The sequence below is a fragment of the Fukomys damarensis genome, unplaced genomic scaffold (genome assembly GCF_012274545.1).
Source record: "Fukomys damarensis isolate Sample0158 unplaced genomic scaffold, DMR_v1.0_HiC HiC_scaffold_7, whole genome shotgun sequence".
NCBI classification, from domain to species: domain Eukaryota; kingdom Metazoa; phylum Chordata; class Mammalia; order Rodentia; family Bathyergidae; genus Fukomys; species Fukomys damarensis.
In genome coordinates this window covers 9,263,090-9,283,383 of record NW_022900919.1, presented here as the reverse complement: position 1 = coordinate 9,283,383, position 20,294 = coordinate 9,263,090, and the positions used below count along the sequence as shown (strand labels likewise).

The following is a 20,294-nucleotide window of genomic DNA, read 5'->3' as shown; positions in this document are numbered from 1 at the left end:
TCCATCGCGCTCCCACCACAATGTGCTGCCTCATCCCAGGTCCAAAATCAACAGTACCAACTGACCATGGCCAGGAATCCCTAAACTGTGAGCCATAAGAAATTTTTCTCTTTTTAAGTGACTATTTCATGCATTTTTCTAGTACCAGAAAGCTGACTAACACACTCGCCAAGAACAAGTTTTTGTCCCTAGGAGCAATGCCACTTCACTGAGGAATAGATATTTTAGGTCAGTTTTAAAATGTCCAGGACATGAGAATCACGTGGTCAACTTGGTAACCCAGATCAGTGAGTTCCTACTGCTTCAGTAGTTCAGGAATTGGGCCCAAGAAGTCCTGTATCCTACAAAACATGGACAACACAATACAGTGCCTTCCGGAACACTCAAAAACTTATGAGTTGTCCAGCAATGAAGGGCTACCTAATAATCTTGACTAGACATATTCACAGTCCAAGTTGAGACTTTAGAACGAAAAAAAATCTTCCATGAAATATCATGTGGTGTCTGGCAAACCCATTAGTCCTTCTTTAAAATTGCCCTTACTGCAGCCTCAGTGAAACACGCAGCCAGAAGCCCTTATCTGACCCACAGAACCCAGCCCGCCTGACACAGACAGCTGAGCTACATACAGATGGACCTATGAGCTCAAGAATCCAGACCACAGACCACCAGGGCCAAACTGATTCTTTCAAGAGGCTTTGAAGGAATAAAATGACTCTGGCACTACAGCAGGAACTGGCCTTTTAGAGCAGGAAGAGCTAGAGGTCAGGTGGCCATCACAACAAACTAATGTCAAAGTTCTGAGGAAACAGGAAACATAAATGTCTTAATCACTTTCCAGGTGCTGAGACTCAATACCTGACATCTGCAAACTAAAGGCAGAGAGGCTAAATTTCAGCTCACAGTTTGTAGAGATTTCAGTCTGTAATTGTCTGTCTCCAAGGCAGGGTGGCATGGCACAGGGGGATGGTGGAGGGGAACTGCTCAGAGCATGGTGGACAGGAAGCAGGAAGTGAAGGGAGGAGCAAGAGGAGAGAAACCATTCAAGGTCTCGCCCCCAGGGACCCACCTCTTCTGACCAACTGGACTGTAAGCCCCCATAATCCAATAACCTTCTCAGAGTCCTGCCTATGATCCCACAAGGCTTTAGGGGGACATCTATATGTAAGCAAATACATAAACAGAGATGAGACAAGAGGGGCTCCCATCCCAGAGAAGGAGCCGGGTGGCACCTCCTGCACCCTGTCCACGCCCTCCTATCCTGCAAGCCCAGGACTGGACCTGCGCTCCTCACAGTCACAATCCCCTTCTCTTTGGGTGGCAGAGTTGGTACTGAAACACTACACACCTGACACTCACGTTTAGTCTGCATGCTTCCTTACAGTTCAGGAGATGACATGCAGGACGCCTGCCTCGTGGGACATAGTGCGGGAGTTCTTGTGGCCCACAGTTTTCTAGAGAGGGCAGCAAATGGGCTCAGGCCACCTTCACAGCACCACCGCCACCCCGCGGGTCACATGCTGGTCTGGGCTGCTAATCGCCTCCTTCGTATCGTCAAGTGCCACTCTTACTTTTCTCACTTTTGTTCCTACCGGGTTTTCAGGAACCTGAAACTCAAAACTCTTCTTTTGAAATTTTTTATCCAGAAGGAAAATACTTCCAAGCTCTGTCTTACATTGACCTATTCTCCATTCCCCAGACCAGTATTTTCTGCCCTTGAATGCTAGAATCTTGTGGGTTGGTGCTTTGAAAGGAAAAGCTAAAGTAAAAACCTCACTAATTTTTATCATCTAGAAAGATCAGCATAAAATAGGGAAATATCTAAAGTGTCAATATTTTGTAAGGAAAGCAATTATAGAGCCATCACACAAAGGGAGAAATTCAAACCAGATTAGTAAAATGTTTCCAAAGAGAAGCCTACCTGAAAACATCTTTTTCATTCAATACAAAGGCACCCACTTGTTTGAAAATTGAATAGGCTCCTCAGCAAAGAAGCAGCACAGTCTACTGAAACACACATTGACTGGAAAGAATCTCAAAGGCATCATGCCGAGTAAAAGATGCCAGCCGCAAAAAGCTAAAAACTGTCCAGCTCCATTTATATGGTAGTCTAGAAAAGACAAAAGAGCAGTGATGAGAAATGAACAGTGGTGGCCAGGCATAATGTAGGATAAGGGTGACAGTGACTATAAAAGAATAACATAAAGGTTGGGGGCAGATGATGAAACTATAGTTTATGTTCATTTTTACTGTGGTTACATGAAATGACATATGCATTGAAATTTACAGAAATTGTACAGTTCTCTATGCTCTCCCAAAGCCAATTTCAGTCTATTATAATTTTTTAAATTATGTTTAAAATCTCATAGACACAAAAATGCATGTGCAGAGGTGCTTGGAAACAGTGCACAGGTGCTCCTCAACTTAAACGATGGCGTGATGACCCCCAGAAAATCCATCATGAGTTTGAAAATATCATAAGGAAGAAATGCACCATCTACACTGACCCTGCCAAATGTAATAGCAATAGTTACTATCACAGGTGGTTTGGTTGGCGAGGAGCTGTGACTCACTGCCAGTAAACATCATTACAAGGGAGTAGTATACTGATATCACTCACTTAGAAAGAGACCAAAAGTCAAAGTACAATTTCTACTGAATGTATATCCTTTTCATATTATCATAAAAACTTTTTAAAGGTAAGCTGAACCATCATAGATCGGAGACATTCAAACACCCTTCAGTAGATACAACCTGGCCTGAATTTGTACTTTTTGCTTTCTCCACAAAATAAAACTATAGCCTTCAGGCAAATTCAAACTAAATTAACAGATATTCTGAATCACATGGGTCTAAACTAGTGATGAGAAGCTGTACTACCAAAAAGCTGAGAAGCACTGCCCATATTTTAGAACAATACTGACCAGCTCCAAGACAGACCAAAGCTGAAGAAACATCACTAATTGCTTCCAATTTGAGAACTAAAAACCCTTCCCACTGTCTGTTACACAAGTCTTCACAAATGCTGTGGAATGGATGTAGACGCAGGGGTCTATGCATTAGAAGCTTGGTCCTGAAGGTGGCGCTGTTGGGAGACAATGGTACCTTTAAAAGGTGGGGCCATGTGGGAGATCCTCAGGTCCTGCTGAGACCACTGCCCTTGGAAAGCTTAAAGTGGTTCTTGTGAGACTACTTGGTAGTTCTCAAAAGAAAATTCTTATAAAAAGAGCAAGCCTGACCCCACCCTACCCACCCCTAGTTTCCTATTCCAGATGTGATCGTTCCTCCCTTCTGTGCTCTGCTGTCTGCCGTGAGGTGCTCACTAGAGCCTGCACTATGCTGATTGGACTAAAGTGAGTAAATAAACCTCTCTACCTCATAAAGTTAGTCTGGGTCAGGTATTTCATCACAGTGATGAAAAGCTATACAAGTGAATGTCAGTAAGTTAAATAAGTAAAATACTGTAAAATATATCTACCTATCATCTAACTTACTTTTTTATTAACTTACCTACATGCTGCTAATAGCAACTATTTTTAAGTTCATGTAAATTTATTCCTCTCTCAACCAAAAGATACGGGGAGAAAAGATCATACATAAAATTCTATGATCTAGACTTGCACAGAATCCATCTCAGATACTGGTGGTAGAATGAAGTGATTATGTAAATCTTTACGTATGAGAATTATGTAAGACCAAAATTTTTTAAATATTCAAAGATACCACAAGGCATACAAAAGCTCAGAAGTCAGAAAAAAAATTTAATTTCAGAAAACTGTAACTGAAATAGGTAAATAGATAAAGCCTGTGAGTTTCCAGCTTACTATCCATAGAATCTAATTCTAATCCATGGCTGCAGAAAATACTGGTTGGAGAAATTATAGCCTGGCCAGATAAATGCGTCAAATATTAGAAATCAGGACTTGAAAAGTAGCAGAAATCCAATGAGGAACAACATGAGAACCACAGGATGAATGACCTACAAATGAAGGGCCTGAAATCCCTAAATCCCTGGCTTATAGCTAACAAACTACACATGAATGAAGAAGACCTCAAAGGACCCAGCATTAAAAGAAGTCAGAGACCAGACAGACCTCCACTCTTGAACAGTAGACATATACAGCATCAGTCGGTGGGTTTGGCACTCACTTTAACCAAAGCTATTGCTCAGTTTGGGCAGCTCAAGTGACAAAAAGCTGAAGCACAACCATTTGAGTACAAAACCCAAAACCAGCAAAAGAAGGAGAAGATAGACAGCTTTAGGCATCAATGTCTAAAGCTTTGTTTGGCTACCAGTTTTGCAGGCTTCTGCAGAGCCAGGTGAAAGAAGCCATCACAAAAGGCCATACAAATATAAATCAGCAGCCACAAGTCACAAAGGAGACAAAGTTTCCAGTGTTTTCAGTGTGAGCTAGGCAAGTTAAATGCCTACTAGAACAAAATAAAAAGCTTCTCAGAAAACACAAAGCAATTTTGTTTCTGCAATATATTTGCAATGACTAATTACCAAAACCACTATGCATGCAAAAAACTGAAAAATACAATCCATAATCTGAAAAAAGTATTCAGTATAACTGACTTAAATAGACATTAGTAGATAATGACGTCAAAATAGTTTGTTAAATATATTCAAAGAATTAAAATTATTAATTTTAATGAATAAATCATTAAAGAAAAATTCTAGAACTAAAATGTAAAATAATTAAATTTCTTGGAGGGCTAAGCAACAGATTATAGATGGCAAATGAAACTGATATAGATCTATTAAAACTGCCTAACCACAGCACAGATAAAAATTTAAAGAAAAATAGTTTCAGAGACCTGTAAAATAACACAAAACACCTCAACATACATATATGACTAGACTTCTAGGGAAAGAAAAAGGTTAATTAGTATAAAAAAATATTTGATGAAACAATGACCCCAAACTCCATATTTGGCAGAAAACATCTATTTGTATATTCAAAAAATTCAATAAATCCCAAAAAAGAAAAATCATTCCCAGACTGCCACGGTCTAAATGTATCTTCTAAAATATTCACATTGAAACTTAATCCTCACTGCCATGTTATTAAGTCATAATAGAGAAAATATTAAGTCATATGACTCTAAATTCATGAAAAGATCCATCTTGGCACCTTGATCTTAGCCTTCTAAGCCTCCAGAACACTAAGAAATAAATTTCTGTTGTTTATAAAATCTCAAGTGTTTTGTCATAGCACTACAAATGAACTAGATCATAGACACATCACCATCAATTGAAAAAAAATAATAAGCCAAAGTTAAAGGGGAAATTTTTAAAGTATTCCAAGAAAAATGCCACAGTGTATTTGAGGAAAAAGAAATAAGAGTAACAGCTGGCTTTGCACCAGAATTATGAAAGCCAGAAACTAGAACAACATGTTCCAAGTGCCAAAGAAAAAGAAACTGTTTCTAATAACTTAATAATTTTTATTCAGATAAGCTACCTTTCAAATATTAATAAAATGTGTAATAAAATAAAAGCCCAAGTCACAATCTCTGCTTCAACTCCACTGAACCGGAAGCCCTTGGAATTGCTGCATCCAGGAGAGAGGCAAGACCAGGCAAGGTGAGAGGCAAGCTCTTCCTGCCCTGCGCCTGCTATTTCCACACATCAAACTGGAATGTGTTAACAGTTTTTGGTACTTCTAGCAGGATGTCTGTGCTATAAATGATCCTCGTACAGATTTAAAATCATTTATTTGGTAGAAAAATGATCATTAATAAGTCTCCCAGGGAGGAAGAAGTACACAAAGATTCTCTTCCATTTTAATTATTCTTCAGGTCCATTGGTCCCTATCTAAAATTAACACTGGTCTCGGGTGGAGCTCAGTGGTATAGCACTTGCTTTGAATGTGTGAGGCCCTGGGTTCAGTCCCCAGCAATGCAAATAAAATAAAATAAAAATTTTAAACAACTAAGACCATGACTGCTTGAAAAAGTGAAGTTGTTCATCAGAATCCAGGGCCCAGTGACTATCATGAGGAAAGCTATAGAAAGACCCATGTGCTACAACCCATTACTGACCTTGACAAACATTTAACTAACAAACGAAGGAGCTGTTTAGGTGGAAAGCTGGTCAGATCTCCCTGATATGAGAGAAAGAGTAGGCAGATTTATTCCATCCTAGACAGGCAGACCATATATACAATGTGAACAGGGCTCAATCAAAATCAGCCTTTTTATTCACCCAGAAAAAACACTCAACTCCAACAATAGCACATGTATGCCAATTTTCTGAGAAAATTAATTTTTTACTAAAATCGACAACTTTGTAAGAACCAAAAGCTGGTGCTGGGAAAAGCTGGTTTTAGCAATGTCGACAGCTATTAAAAGTTGAAGAAACAGGGCTGGGGATTTAGCTCAGTGGTTCTGGCAACTGCCTCGCAAGCACAAGGATCTGAGTTCGATCCCTGGTACAAAAAAAAGTTGAAGAAACTATTAAAGAAAACATTTTCAAAGAAGAAACCCATCCTTCAGAGGAACAGTATTTATTCCACACTGACAGCATGTCACTACCCCTCAAAATAAGTCACAGTCACTTAGCCTAACCTTGTTATCATGGCCGGACTTCCCTTCTTCTGAGGTAATGTCTGCAACAATCTTGGCATACCGTGTGTTTTTCTGCTCCACATGTCACCTATTAGCAATGGTATTTTTTCTTGAAAGCTAATTGGTAATATTAAAGAAAAGAAATGGAAAAGCTTCATGCTTCCAAAGCCACTGTACCCCTTTAACTATCACAAGTATTTTAAAGGGGACATGGCACTACCTAGGAGTCAAACAGATGTACTTTTCAGCCTGGTTACCAATGAGACAAGAAATGGAGTGCAAATGAAATCCATACCTTGGGTTTATTTACACAACAGCGTAGTTAGGGATACTTCCTGCGCCAGAAGATGTTCTCCGTGTAATACTCATACTAAGGGGATCTTCCAAGACAGGCAGACATTAAGAATCCTCATCCCCCACCAAGAGCCCGAGAGAGTGGTTGCCCCAAGTTTCGACGTGTCCTTACCTTTCAATTTGACTGTATAAAATCCAACGGCTGCTCCATTTTTCCACAGAATTTTAGCTTGCTCCTTCACAGAGTGAGGTAAAAAAAACATATCATCATCATCCAACTTTCTCTCCAATCTTCCAAAAATAATGACATTCAGAATGAAAAGTACAATCCTTTCCCCAAAGGACTGAACCTTTGAAGAAAAAGAAAGAAAGAAAGAACAGCCACCAAGTGAGACCTGAGAAGAAAATCACATGTGATAAATTTTGCACTTGGAATTGACCAACAAATTGGGGCCAAGTATATGTACCAGTCGTAGGATTGTTTTTGTGCTCAGGAACCAGAAAGTAAATCATTGCTTCTCACAGATTTTTTTTTTTTTGTACCAGGGATCAAACTCAAGTCCTTGCACTTGCAAGGCATCAGAACCATTAAGCTAAATCCCCAGCCCTCACAGATGTTTTCATACCACTGAACTATTGCACCAGTATGGCCTCCAGGAGCTGGTGACAATGCTGGAGGTGTTCCTCAGCCTCCAGGGACATAGATGTAGAATTAGGTTGACAAAGCACAATTAATCATAGGCAAATGAAACAGGATGCTATCTCAAGGGCAGCCCTGGTAAGCCATTTCAGCAGATTTGCTGAATATGTCCTGAAATAAACCCAGTCTGCCATTTTTAAGAACAGCAGGGTGTTAGCTCCAGAACTGTGCTCCTTGGAGGAGGAAAAATAATTGGGGGGGATTATTTGCTACATCAATAGCAACTGATTTTCGATAGCTTGTGACAGATTGCAAACATAAATTGGAGTCTCAACCCAGAGAATTACTGAGACCCAAGGACCATCCCATTCTAGGCTAAAAAATAGAACTGTCTTGCCCATATCAAAGTCATCACAAATAAGGAAATTGAACTGTGGTCAAAGTCAGGACCACAGAGTCGGAAGATTTCTCCTTCATGGAGAAATGACTTCATGTTCATGTCTGTTAAAATTCTCTGCATTTTTATAGCCCAGAGATGGCAAATATATGGCCACAATCAGAGCCTCCTGTTCCTTTTCTCACTGTGTGGCTATGCCTGGATGTTAGCAAGCTTTCAATCACTGAAAAATCAAAATACCTGAGAAAAAAATCAACTTAAAAAGAGGAAAGATTTACTTTGGCTTATAGTTTCAGAGGTTTCAATCCATGGTAAGTAGGCCTGTTGCTTTAGGCCTGTGTCAGCTCACTCATCATGGCCAAAGCACATGACAGAGAAAGCCTGCTCACTACAAGACTGGTAGGAAGCGGAGTCAAGAAGAGAGTGGGGTGTCGATCTTCCCTTCAATATACCTGATGACCTAACTTCCTCCCACTGGGTCTCACAAAGGTTCTACCACTTTCCAAGTGCACCAGAGGCTGGTTTACCAAGGATGTAATACACAGGTCCACTGGAGGACATCTCAGATCAAAACTAGAACAGTGTAGTCTCATAATCCTAAATGCAGCCCCCCAAACAGCCACAAGAATCTGCTAAAATGTGCCACCCTAGATGCAACCAATCATCTGTTTGTTATGTTGGATTTTACTCCTACTATGCTGCATTGTGACAGACAGCCTGAATGCTGTGAGGCAGGTGTGTGTGCGTATGTGTGTGTGTGTGTGTGTGTGTGTGTGTGTGTGTGTGCGCGCACATGTGCATGACCCCCATGTCAGCCACACTGTTAACTGAGCTATGCCTTCCACCTACATGGTACTATTTGGTTCTCACTACCCGCTGGGAACATCTTGGTTTACAGATGAAGAAATTGAAGTTCAAAGACGGTAAGTGATTACATTTATTGATGTCCCTGTCTTGTTCCAAGGGGGACTTGAGACATCTGGAAAGGTCTCTGTCAGAAGCAGGTGGGGAACTACAGGCAGGGCTTCTGAGGCCCCAGCCAGTGTACCTCTAGAGCAGCCAGCAATCAATTCCCTTTTGCATCCTCTCCATCAGAACTGGGACTTGGTTTAAAGCAAACACTAATGCTTGATTTCATATTTAATACTTGACCCTTAAGCCATCACCATCATCATCATCAATCATCATCATCATTGTCCTTTACAACTGTGGGCTCTTAGCCTGGATTTGCTGGGAGATGTTCAGCTGCACACACTCTTTGAATTTCGGTTTCCTCAGGTGATGGTTAAAGACTTCACTCATGTGACCTCTAAAACTTTTGTCTCTATTGCAAATGCTCTGATTATAAAAATAAGACAGCTCACAGCACCCTAGCAAATGGTACAAAGTGTTCAGTGCCAGTAAACTTATTAATTGGCTTAGAATGTAAAATATTTCACCTTCATCCAGAGCCAAATTTTAAACGAGAAAAAGATTTGTGAAAATCTAACCAGCTCAGCCTGTGAAGCTGCCACATTTTGTCTCTCAGACAGTGGCAGCCAAAGCCAGCTCAGACTTTAAGAATAACTAGCAAGTCTCAAAACCTGATCGGTGTAATGTGGGAGGTTCTATTTTTCAACTTATAAAACCAAAAGGTTCATAGGAAAGCTAGAAGAGAAAAGCAGATTGCATCTGGCAGGAGGGAAATATCCAATCAAAAACTGGCAAGAGAAAAAGGAGAAAAAGAAAATGCATTTAATTTGCCCAATTTCATTACAGGGAGGAAAATGTGTGGCATGTGATTTTGACTTAGAACCGTTTCTAAAAACATAAAACTTATATCCAGTTATAATCCTTTATTACGACCACTAATTATGTTAACAGAACAGTAAGAAAGATTTTTTTTGGTAATTTGTGAAGAATAACTGGCTAAGAAACAAAATGTGATTAAAAGAAAAACAGTAAAGACAAAGTTCTACAAATGAAATATCCCGATGTACAGTGAAGGTAGGGTAGATTTTTACAACATGTTTCATTTAATGAAAGTAATGTTCAAGTTTCTTTTCCTTCATAATTTAGGCCACATCTGCAGAAACTGGGGAGAAGGAAGGGTGTTTCTCATTACACTTAGAAGAGATGACAAATGAAATAAGCAAACTCTTGTTGTCAAACCTTTTATATAAAAAGTAAATCAGATTCTGCCTAGCATTCAGAACAATCAGTCGTTAAATAGCCACCTGATCTACCTGTGACAAAGGAGCTGGGACAGCAACACATCCAGGTACCTCCTAGGCTGCTGTGTGCTTCATGCTCCTTTGTGAATCTCAAGTCACTCTTAACTTGCGTGGGGGGAAAAGTCTTTGCAAAATAACACCTATGGGGTCAGTTAAGACCAGACCCAAAAAATACAACCCAAAGAATGGGGAAAGGTATTTGCAAATCATTTAAAGGAGTTGCATCTAGAATATATGCAAAATTCTTATAATCCAAAGTCAAACAATCCAATTTAAAAGTGGGTCAAAGATTATAATAAACATTTTCCCCAAGAGTATTTATAAAGAGCCAATGAACACATGAAAAGGTGGTCAAAATTCTTAGCCACTAGGGAAATTCAAACCCAAATATCAATGAGATACCACTTCACACCCACGAGGATAGAGAACACAAAAATAACAGACAACAGTAAGTGCTGGTGAGACAGTAAAATAGTGCAACTGCTGTGCAAGACACTTTGGCGGGCTCTCAAAATGTGAAATACAGAGTTGCCATAGGACTAGCAATTCCATTCCTAGGTATATAGCCAGGAAAACTGGAAACATAGGCCCCAAAAAAACTACATGTAAATGCTCATAGAACCATATTCATAATAGGTAAAAAGTGGAAACAACTCAAACGTCCATCAACTAATAAATGGATAAACAAAATGCAATACATGCACACAGTGGACCATTATTCAGCCAAAAACGTAATGAAGCACTCAATACATGTTATAGTGTGGATGACCCTTCAAAAACTATGCTCTGGGGCTGGGGATTTAGCTCAGTGGTTCCGCAGCCTGCCTTGCAAGCACAAGGACCCGAGTTCGATCCCTGGTACCAAAAACACACACAAACACACAACAAAAACTATGCTATGTAAAGAAGTTGGTCACAAAAAGCTACACATGAGATTCCACTTAAATGGAATGCCCAGAATGGACAACTCAGTAAGAGTTGTTTAAAGTCAATTAGTGTTTCCAGGCCTGGAGGAAGAGAAGAATGAGAGATATCTGCTAATAAGTACAGGGTTTCCTTTTGGAGTGATGAAAATGTTCTGGAAGTGGTGGTGATGGATATTCACCTCTGTGAATACACCAAAAGTCACCAAATTGTACTGTTTAAAACAATGAAATTTATGGTGCGTGAATTACATCTCTATAAAACTGTTGCTTTAAAAATGGAACTGGCCAAGTATGGTGGCACATGCCTATAATCCCTACTTGGAAGGCTGAGGCAGAAGGATCACAAGCTCAAAGCCAACCCAGGCAACTTAGCAAGACACTGTCTCACAAATAAAATTTGTACTTTGTATGAACGAGGCTGGAGGAAGGACCTCAGCTCCAGTCCAGCCTGTGTAACTTGGTGACTTAGAAAGATTCTAGTCTCAAAATAAAAAATAAAAAAGGTCTGAGGATGTAGCTCAGTGCAAAGGCCCTGGGCTCAACCTCCAGCATCACAAATAAATAAATAAAATTTACAAAAGGATTGGGGGTGTGACTCTGTGGTAGAGTGCTTACCTAGAAGGCACAAGGCCCTGGCTTCGATCCCCAGTGTTGGTTTGCCGGGTGGAAATAGAACTAAACATTGTTCAGTTTATAGAAGAACCTGGATCACAAACTTCTCCAAACTAACCCTGAATAAATGCTGATTTTCCATTCAGAATCTACTGGACCCTGTGAAATGGGCCAAGTGGCATTCTCGAAAACCAATTCAAGGCTGCGGAAAAGCCCCATCTTTAATTCCCAGCTAGAGAATTAATAGAAATACATGAATGAGATGAAACGGCAGATGTGAGGCAGACATCACTTCCTGGCTGGTACCTACATCCCTCCTTAGACTCTGCCCAGCCAATGTTCAGCCAAGAGGATGTTGGACCTTTAAAGAGCTGCTGCTGTACCTACCTTTACCCTCACCATCCCAGATCTCTGTTTTACAAGTGCTCTGTAAAACGACAGTGCTTCAAAGATGCTAGGCTTGAGCTCAGAGATGTTTGGACCCAGCTAAGCCACTTGCAAGCTGCATGACTCAGCTTCAGCTTCTTCATGTGCAAAACAAACACCTTGAAGATTGTGGAATTAGGTAAGCTCTGTAAAGAGTCTGAGGTCATGTATGGGACAGAATCTCATGCCAATAAACACTGCCAGCATACTCGAGGCAGAGCTTTCCCACACAACAGAGAGTGCAGAGTAACACTGCCAAGCTACTCAGGCAGGTAAAATACAGGCACCACGGCAGAGTACCTGCTAAGTGTAGGCAGATGTTACTGCTTCCCTTGCTTGCAGGGTGTTGTGGATTAATGTGTCTCCACAAAGGATGTTGCTATCCCAGCCCCCAGTACCCCCGAATGTGACTCTATTTGGAAATGGGATTTTACAGTTGATCAAGCCCAGGTTTGACTATTAGGTTGCTCCCTAACCCAAGTGTGTCTGGTATCCTTATAAAAAGGGAGAATTTCAATACAGCCAGATGTGCCTCCAGGGAGAAGCCACCTCGGGTAACCAGAAGCAATGACAAGGATGACCAGAAGCAGGCAGGCAGTTCGGGACACATTCTCATTCTCAGCCCTCAAAAAAAGACACAGTGAACCTGACTTTAGACTCCAGCCTGCAGAGCTATGAGACAAGGATCTGCTTGTTTAAACCACCCACTCTGATGGCAGCCCTGGGAAAAGATACTCAGAAGTAGAGCAGACCCTTTGAAGTTATTAACAGGATAATAAGTACAATGGATGAAAATCTGTTTTGCAAATGTTCCCTTCAAATCACATTGCCTCACCTTCCTAAGGCCTTCTCTTGCAGGGTCAGAGGTTCTGAGCACATCTTCCAAGGACCACCAGGATTCCTTCAAGTAAACAGCTACGACTAAGGAAAAAACAGAGAGAAAACGATGTACACCCAGCAAACTCATCAGAGGGGATAGGTGAGACAGCACAGAGCCACTGATAAGGTGCAAAGGGACCTTTGTAGGTATAGTAGGTGACACTTTTAGTTTGACTTTTTAAGATCAATGACCAGGACATAAAGTGGCCATTTCTCAGGGGATGTCACAGATGTTCCACAGGTGTATCACTCAGCTTTCTTGTAGCTGACACAGAATATCTGTGCTTTCCCCCAACTTAAAGAAGGCGAGGTTGAATTCTTCAGTCCATAGTTGGCTGGCCCAAAGGGAGGAACATGATAGTGACAGAGCGTAATGGAGTAACGCTGCTCACATCATGGCAGCCAAGAAGCAGAGCAAGGGAGCAGCACTAGAGAGGGACAGGCAAGGGACCAGATATAGCACAGCACCAGGACCACAGCTCCATAAGCCACCCAGTTACACCCAGGAGCATGTTTCACTAATTTGCTGGGCAGTTCTCAAACCACTGAAGTTGACACATCAGGATTAATGGTCACAGTAGGAAGCCCATGTTTGGCTCCAAAACGAGATATATTCCAGTGTTGCTGAGAAAAACAGGATATAAAAAAATACAGAAAAAGGCAAAAAGTAATTACAATTTTTTCATGTTACAACATTTATCAAGGTCCAGTATTTGCCACAATTTGGAACTCCCTAGATTTAATGAAATCCAGTATTAGGGAATTAAGTGAACCCACTTAATTAAGTGAAACCACTTAATTCCTGTGTACAGAGCATTCTCTTGACACTGATCTCAGGCTGCCTTGTTTTACATGATTTTCTCCCATTCTTACAATGAAACTATCATTAACATTTTTCTGAGGAGGGCAATGAAATTCAGAACGGTAAGTAACATGAAGGCAACCAGCCAGAAGGGGCACAGTGGGCTCCAGCCCTGAGACACTGGTCTCTAAATCCAGTGTGCTGTGCAAGAGGCCAGGTCTTCTCTTAGGAATGATGGAGCCCTTGCAGGGTGGTGGAGGTGTCTGTGGATAAGGAAGCTCTGGGGTTAAAATTCATAGGAGCAGAATGGAAGAGACGATTCTCTTCCTTCCATTCTGTCCTAGTTACTTCCTCACTGCTGGGAAAAAATGTCTAACACTCACAAATTAAAGAAGGAGAGGTTTATTTCAGCTCACAGTTTATAGAGGCTTTAGTTCATAGTCAGCTGATTCCAAGGCAGGGTGGCAGACAGAGGGACATCACAGAGGAGAAACAGTCCATGGCAGCGCAGGCAGAAAAAAGCAGCAGGCTCCCTTTTCCTTTTTCTTCCATTCAGGCTACAAGCTTATTGGCTGGTGCCACTCAGACCCAGGATGGGCCTTCTGTCTTCAGTAAATCCATTCAGCTATACCCAGAACTATGCAAAACTAAAGCAATCAGTGCACTGACCCAGTTATCACATCTGTGATCCAGTATCATACACACATAATCCAGTCACTCCCACAAGCTCCACCTGGGAGTGCATGAGGCTTCAAGGGACATTTTAGGCATAAATCATAACACACTCTCTGGCATCCCTCAGCCCCATTGGTTCTGCCTCAGAACATCCCTTGGATGGCGTCTGAACATGAGTCCTGCTGCTCAGAAGTTCAGGCTTTGGGTGCAGCCAGCCAAATCTCCAGATTCCCCACCACAACTTCCCAAGTCAGCAAGGGGAGCTGGCTTAGCTCCAGTTCTGGTTTAGAACACCAGGTACACGGCTGGCACAGGGAGGTGCTCAGTGTCTTCCAGTCAGTGAGCTGAAGCTGATTCCCCCCTCTTCATCCTCCTCCTCTTATCCTCCCTTTCTTATGCTGCAGTCACCACATCCCACCAATTCCTTCTGCTACCTTGGGATCATCTCCTCAGCCCCTCATGTGTCCTCCTGCCTCAGTCTCTCCCACTTCTCCATCCCTCCTCAGTGTCACTGCCAAAGCCAGTCCCACCGTGGCCTCTGCCTCATTCTCTCAGCTCAGCAACTCTCTTTCCTTGTTTGAGAATTGCATTTTAAACACCAAAGTTACTGAGATCATTTTTCAGTGCCTTTTTAAACGCTTCTTTAAGATCATGCTTGAGATCTACCTCTCAAGCCAGGTATCTGAGCCTGGGGTTCTGGAATTATAAGATGTATCTTCCCAATTAATCCTTTTTAGAGGAAGATCTACAGGAAAATATCAGTATGGTGTCAAAACCAAAGTTGATTTGTTTCATTCATGCTTCTAGTTCCTCTTAGTTCACTGAAAAGAAAGTTTTACGCTGTTATCTGCTTCTTTGTAAGAGACTTGTCTTTGTCTGTGGGTAACTACTTTGAAGATAATGATACACAATGCATAATTATTGATATTCTCTTATTTTTATGGGGGTTTTCCCATAAAATGAAAAAATTGGAGAAAAAAGTAAAGGTCACTGGAACATTTGGTATAAGGTTTGAGACTTCAAGCAAATTTTGTGGGCCACTCCAGGTAAGGGACTACAGCCTGCATCCATATTCCGCTCTGATGTTTGAGAAGCATTAGTAGGAAAATTCTGAGAATACCAGACTACAAGGTGTGAGGCAGGTATTCACCATACCTGCAGTCAGCTGCTCCTCTCCAAAAATCAACAGCATCTAACCTACTGTGTCAGCTTCGTATCAGTAAATTATCATCTGTGACAGTGGTTCTAAGTCTCACAGAGCCAGCTGGGAAAGCAGGGCCAATTAAATGCTTGACACCTGCCTTCCTTTATTCATTTATGTAATTCATTTCTAAAATGGCACCTACATGCACTTACATGAGCTTTATGAAGCCATAAGGATTACTTTCCTGCTTAACAAGGTGAACCAAAAGAAGATGTTCAGTTTACTAATAGACTGTGTTCCTGTAATACAGATGTTCAATTTACTAAAACAGTTTCAAGCAGAAAACATGTTTATGTGGTGCCTTGCGAGTTTCACGGTGCACTGAGGAGCATTAATTAGTCACACACCTTGTTGTAAAATAGATTGAAGTGGGCTTTTAAAAATTTTTTTCAAAACTCACTTAAACTGCTAAGTATACATAACAGTAAAAGTGAAGTCCAATCAAATTTAACAATCTGAAATAAACCATCCTCCAAACCAACCAACACTTAAAGATGGAATCAGCTCGCTAGAAAGCAGCAGCTTAGGAAGCAGATATCTCATCCAAAGGAAGCTGCAAGGAAAGATGGTGCCAAAAGCTGTCCCCAGCCAGGCGAGGACAAATGATGGATCCAGGGGTGCTGACAGGCGCCACAGAGCCAGCCTGAGGGCATCACAGCCAGCATCACAAAGTCAGCCTGCTCCCAGGCTTTTAAAATGGAAACCACAATATTTGTGCTTTTTAAAAAGGAAAAATACCTTCCAGAGCAGCATCCTGCTGTTCTCCACCACCCAGGAGCTGGGGCCAGAGGAGAGGGACACTGTCTGACTGCAGGATGGGCAAGAGCCACCAACGAAGCGCTGGGGAGAGCCAGCCTTGCTGTGTCAGGTTCATTTCTCTACCCCCGAGTGACAGGTGACACCATAAAGATGTCAGTAACAGATTTTATCCCAGGATACTCCAAGGTTCCCAAACAAGTTAAGATAGTGAGGTCCCTAAGTAAACTCCCAAGGGCCCAGATTCACCCAGGACACAGCAAGATCAACTGAACTCAGCTCTGCTTGGCTGAATTCCTGATGGCATGAACAGTGCTGTCCTCAGCCCCAGGGCCTAATGAATAAGCCTCCGTCCCGGCCCCTGGGAGTTGGATGAAGACCCAGAAAGGGGGACATCTCTGCTGAGGGGAACTGCAAAAGTGTCCCCAGAGAGCTTTACCAGCCTTGTAGCACTGACAAAGTTTTCACTAGGCAAGAGTATGGGCAAGGCACTGCCGGTCATGATCAGGGCCCAGAGCCCTACACGTCCAAGGCCACATTCAAGGCAACGCAAGCAGTTGGGACAGCCGGACAAGGACTCAGTAAAGAACAGACAGTTGCAAATACCAGCTCCACAAAACACCAGTTTCATTCACTCACAAGCTCCTAAGGGACCTCAGCACCAAAGAAGAGCAAGATAGCATGAGGCATTTTAGATATGGCCCAGGTACCTGGTGTAGGGAACAGAATTCAGACGCCAAAGCCAGACAGCCTCAAGTTCCAGCTCCTGCTATTATTCACTGCATGACCTGAACTCAGGCCCTCCCAGGTCGTGGTCCATACAGCTGCTAATGCTCCACCACCCTCTCACCTGGTGCCTACACAGGTGAGACTCTTCACAGCCAAACTCTTTCCTCAGCCACTGGAAGGTTTCAGGTGGCTTCTAGAAATTTCCTCCACCTGCTCCAATAAACACTGCTCTAGGATTGCAAAGAAATATGTAAAGCCTTTGTTCTCTCCACTGTCTGTAAGACAATGGAAAGTGCTCTGTAGTGAACCATCTATCCCTTCAGAGCCCCCTCTCCTGACCACCATTCTGCTCACATTTGCACAGAAAGGTCTGTCACAGCTGCTGTCGCTCAGCCATCTCTTCCCTCAGAGATGCACACACATCTCACACCACTGTCACCCACTGCTGTGGGGACACCATGTCTGACCAAGATGTGGATCATAACCAGACCCGGGACCTCCCAGCAAGATTCTGAAGCCTGTTATCCCACCTACAATTTCTTAGAACAACTAAAGTCTCTTTTATCTGAACATGCTTTGAATTGATAAACAGACAAAACATTCATTGTGGGGGAAAATAGCATGATTTTCCCATAGGATGGGTCAGAGACCTGGTTGTCTTGTCACCCCGATGGACGGGCTGTGACAGCCAGCAGCAGTGCATGGGGAAGATTTTGAGGCCACAGCCTCGCTCAGCAAGCAGGAGGGCTGCGATGGATCCATAGCATCCAGCAGAGGATGGTGGCTCCTGCGGCTGTCTGCAGTTCCTCTACACTTGCCCCAGCACAGACGACAGCGGGAGTCTCCAAAGTGGCACACAGACCTTCCAAGGTCCCGATTCCTCCTCAGTACACATTTCCTGTACAACCCCCACACTGAGTAGCCGTTATGTGGAAAGCACTTGCTTCATCCACTCAAGGAAGCAAATGTGGACCCTTCCAACCCACAAGAAGACAGAAGAAGGCCTGGACACAAAGCAGATAAAGTCAGAGCCAACCCAGGATCTATGGAGCAGAAGAGCAAGGAGAAGACGCCACACAGGGCATCCTAATTAAGGGCCTGGAGAAGAGTCTGCAGGGCAACAAACGAGCAAGGTGGCAGCACAGGGAGAAGGCCACTCCAGGTAAGGGCTATCACAGCCCATCCATGCAGGGTGACCAGGACAGAGCACAGAGGCTACAGAGGTGCACAGGTGAACAAAGCCACTCAGCTGCCAGCCACATGCATCAGAAGAGGAGAGGGTGTGATCCAATCACTGCCTTAGAACAACTGCAATCAGCTAGGCATGGTGGCTCATGCCTGTGAAGCAGTACTCCGGGAGGCTGCGGCAAGAGGATAGAAAGTTTGAGCCCAGCCTGAGCAACTTGGCGAGATCCTGTCTCAAAATACAAAACAGACTGGGGGTGTAGCTCAGTGCTAAGGTCATTGTTTAATTCCTAGTACTGAAAAGAAAAAAAAATTAGCACATGTCCAAGCAGCTGATAAAATGCCAAGTTTAGTATCCCACAAGATGGTTAACAAGCTAATTCAGTTTCTCTGTGAAACTCAGAAGGGTGCTCAGAACCTGCAAGGGGCTGCACTGTGGACGGGCATGAGCCCAGGTGCCTCTCACGGGGCCCGAAGCCTCTGTTCTGAGAACTGTGCCCCAAGGGAAGAAGGGACAGAGACGACAGCACAGAGCCTGGGTCAGACCAACGAAAGGTCTAAGGAGGGGACAGGCCATGGCACTGGCTGAGAAGAGAGGCCAGCACAGGGACACCTGAGCAGAACCAGGGCCTCTGGGGCTTATCTGCCGCTGCAGGAGAGAAAAGGGACCTGCCATGCGTTCAGCAAGCACTGAGAGCCAGGCACTGTGCTTAGCACCAGGGATGTAAGACAGAAGTCTCGGTTCAACAGGGCAATGACAGGCCACCCAGCCAGAAACACACACTGGGACACAAGCAAGCCATCAAGACCCCGCCAGGGCAGTCCGGGAGGGCCTGCGGCAGAGTTCCAAGACCCAGCCTGAGACAAACAGATGGTGGCCAGCCAGGGGACAGGGCTCCGGCGTGGGGTCTCCTTGCATGCAGTCAAGGTATCAGGCTGGCAAGTCACTGGAAGGATCCAAGCAGGGAACAGATGTGATTACAGCAAAGGTTTAGTAAGAGAACATGTGGTTATATCCAGGTGGGAGGAGCAGGTCCTTTTGCAATACAAAAAATAATTATTTGAAGCCTGGCAGTGCAGCTGGGTGGTGGAACATGTGCTTAGCATGTGCGAAGCCATGGATTCAAGCCTCAACACAAAAGATATTAGAAAAGAGGGTCATATTCTGTGTATCATCATGATGGACACACGCTGTTCTACAGTTGTCAAAACCCACAGAAGGGACAGCACCAGGAATGAATCTCACATAAAACATGGTCTCCGTGTAACTAGGATGCATCCAGGTCGGTGCAGCGGTCGCAGGGAATGCCCTGCTGTGAGCCATCGTTAAGAGGAGCAGGGAGCGTGGGCAGAGGCACACGGGCAGTCTCCATGCCTCCCTGAACCGAGAACTGCAAGAGCAAAAGCCATGCGCTAACACTGCTCTGATACAGTCTTTTAAGACAGTAAATAACTGACACTCTGAGTGTGGAGATTGGATTAGGGGCAGGGAGGACAACGGGAGGCTTTGAGCTGCAGCTGGAGGGGCAGAAAGGAACTGCTGGAATCAGACTGGTCCTAGGCAGAAGGTGGAAGAGCGGGGAAAGCAACCGGCTCGCAAGCTTGCGCCAGAGATGGGGATGCAGCCTTAAGGAAGACTTGAGGGCGACCGCGAGGAGCAGGGGCTTCAGTTGTGAACTGCCTGTTAGAGACAGCAAGGACAGGATGACCAGCAGGCTGCTGGATACACAGCCAGGGCTGAGAGAGCAGGCCCTTGTTGTAAAACCCAGGGAGGGACACAGGGCACACACATGTGTGTTACCACCCCACGCTTGCAGCAAATCGCTCACATCCTGCCCCGTGGTCTGACCCCCTTCATCGCAGCAAAGTCCTTGCTCCCCTCTTCCCGCCCTCTGTATTGCTCCCCTGGAGTCTAAGCCACCACTGCTCGTTACAAATCTAAGAAATATGTAGCTCCATGAAAAAAAAAAAAAAAAAAAAAAA

The 20,294-nt window shown here is 43.4% G+C and overlaps 1 protein-coding gene across 2 annotated transcripts in view; it reads right to left on the bottom strand.

The window, feature by feature from the left end:
* Positions 1 to 20,294, bottom strand: part of Fam169b (family with sequence similarity 169 member B) — a 51,427-nt gene that overhangs the window by 18,975 nt on the left and 12,158 nt on the right. The window contains exons 3-4 of one of the 2 annotated variants that reach the window (XM_033760997.1): positions 12,917 to 13,002; positions 7,040 to 7,217 (exon numbers count right to left, since the gene is read on the bottom strand). In XM_033760997.1, coding sequence (XP_033616888.1) covers positions 7,040 to 7,217; positions 12,917 to 13,002 — 264 coding nt within the window. The remainder of the gene's footprint in view (positions 1 to 7,039; positions 7,218 to 12,916; positions 13,003 to 20,294) is intronic. The other variant, XM_033760998.1, reaches the window with a different exon arrangement.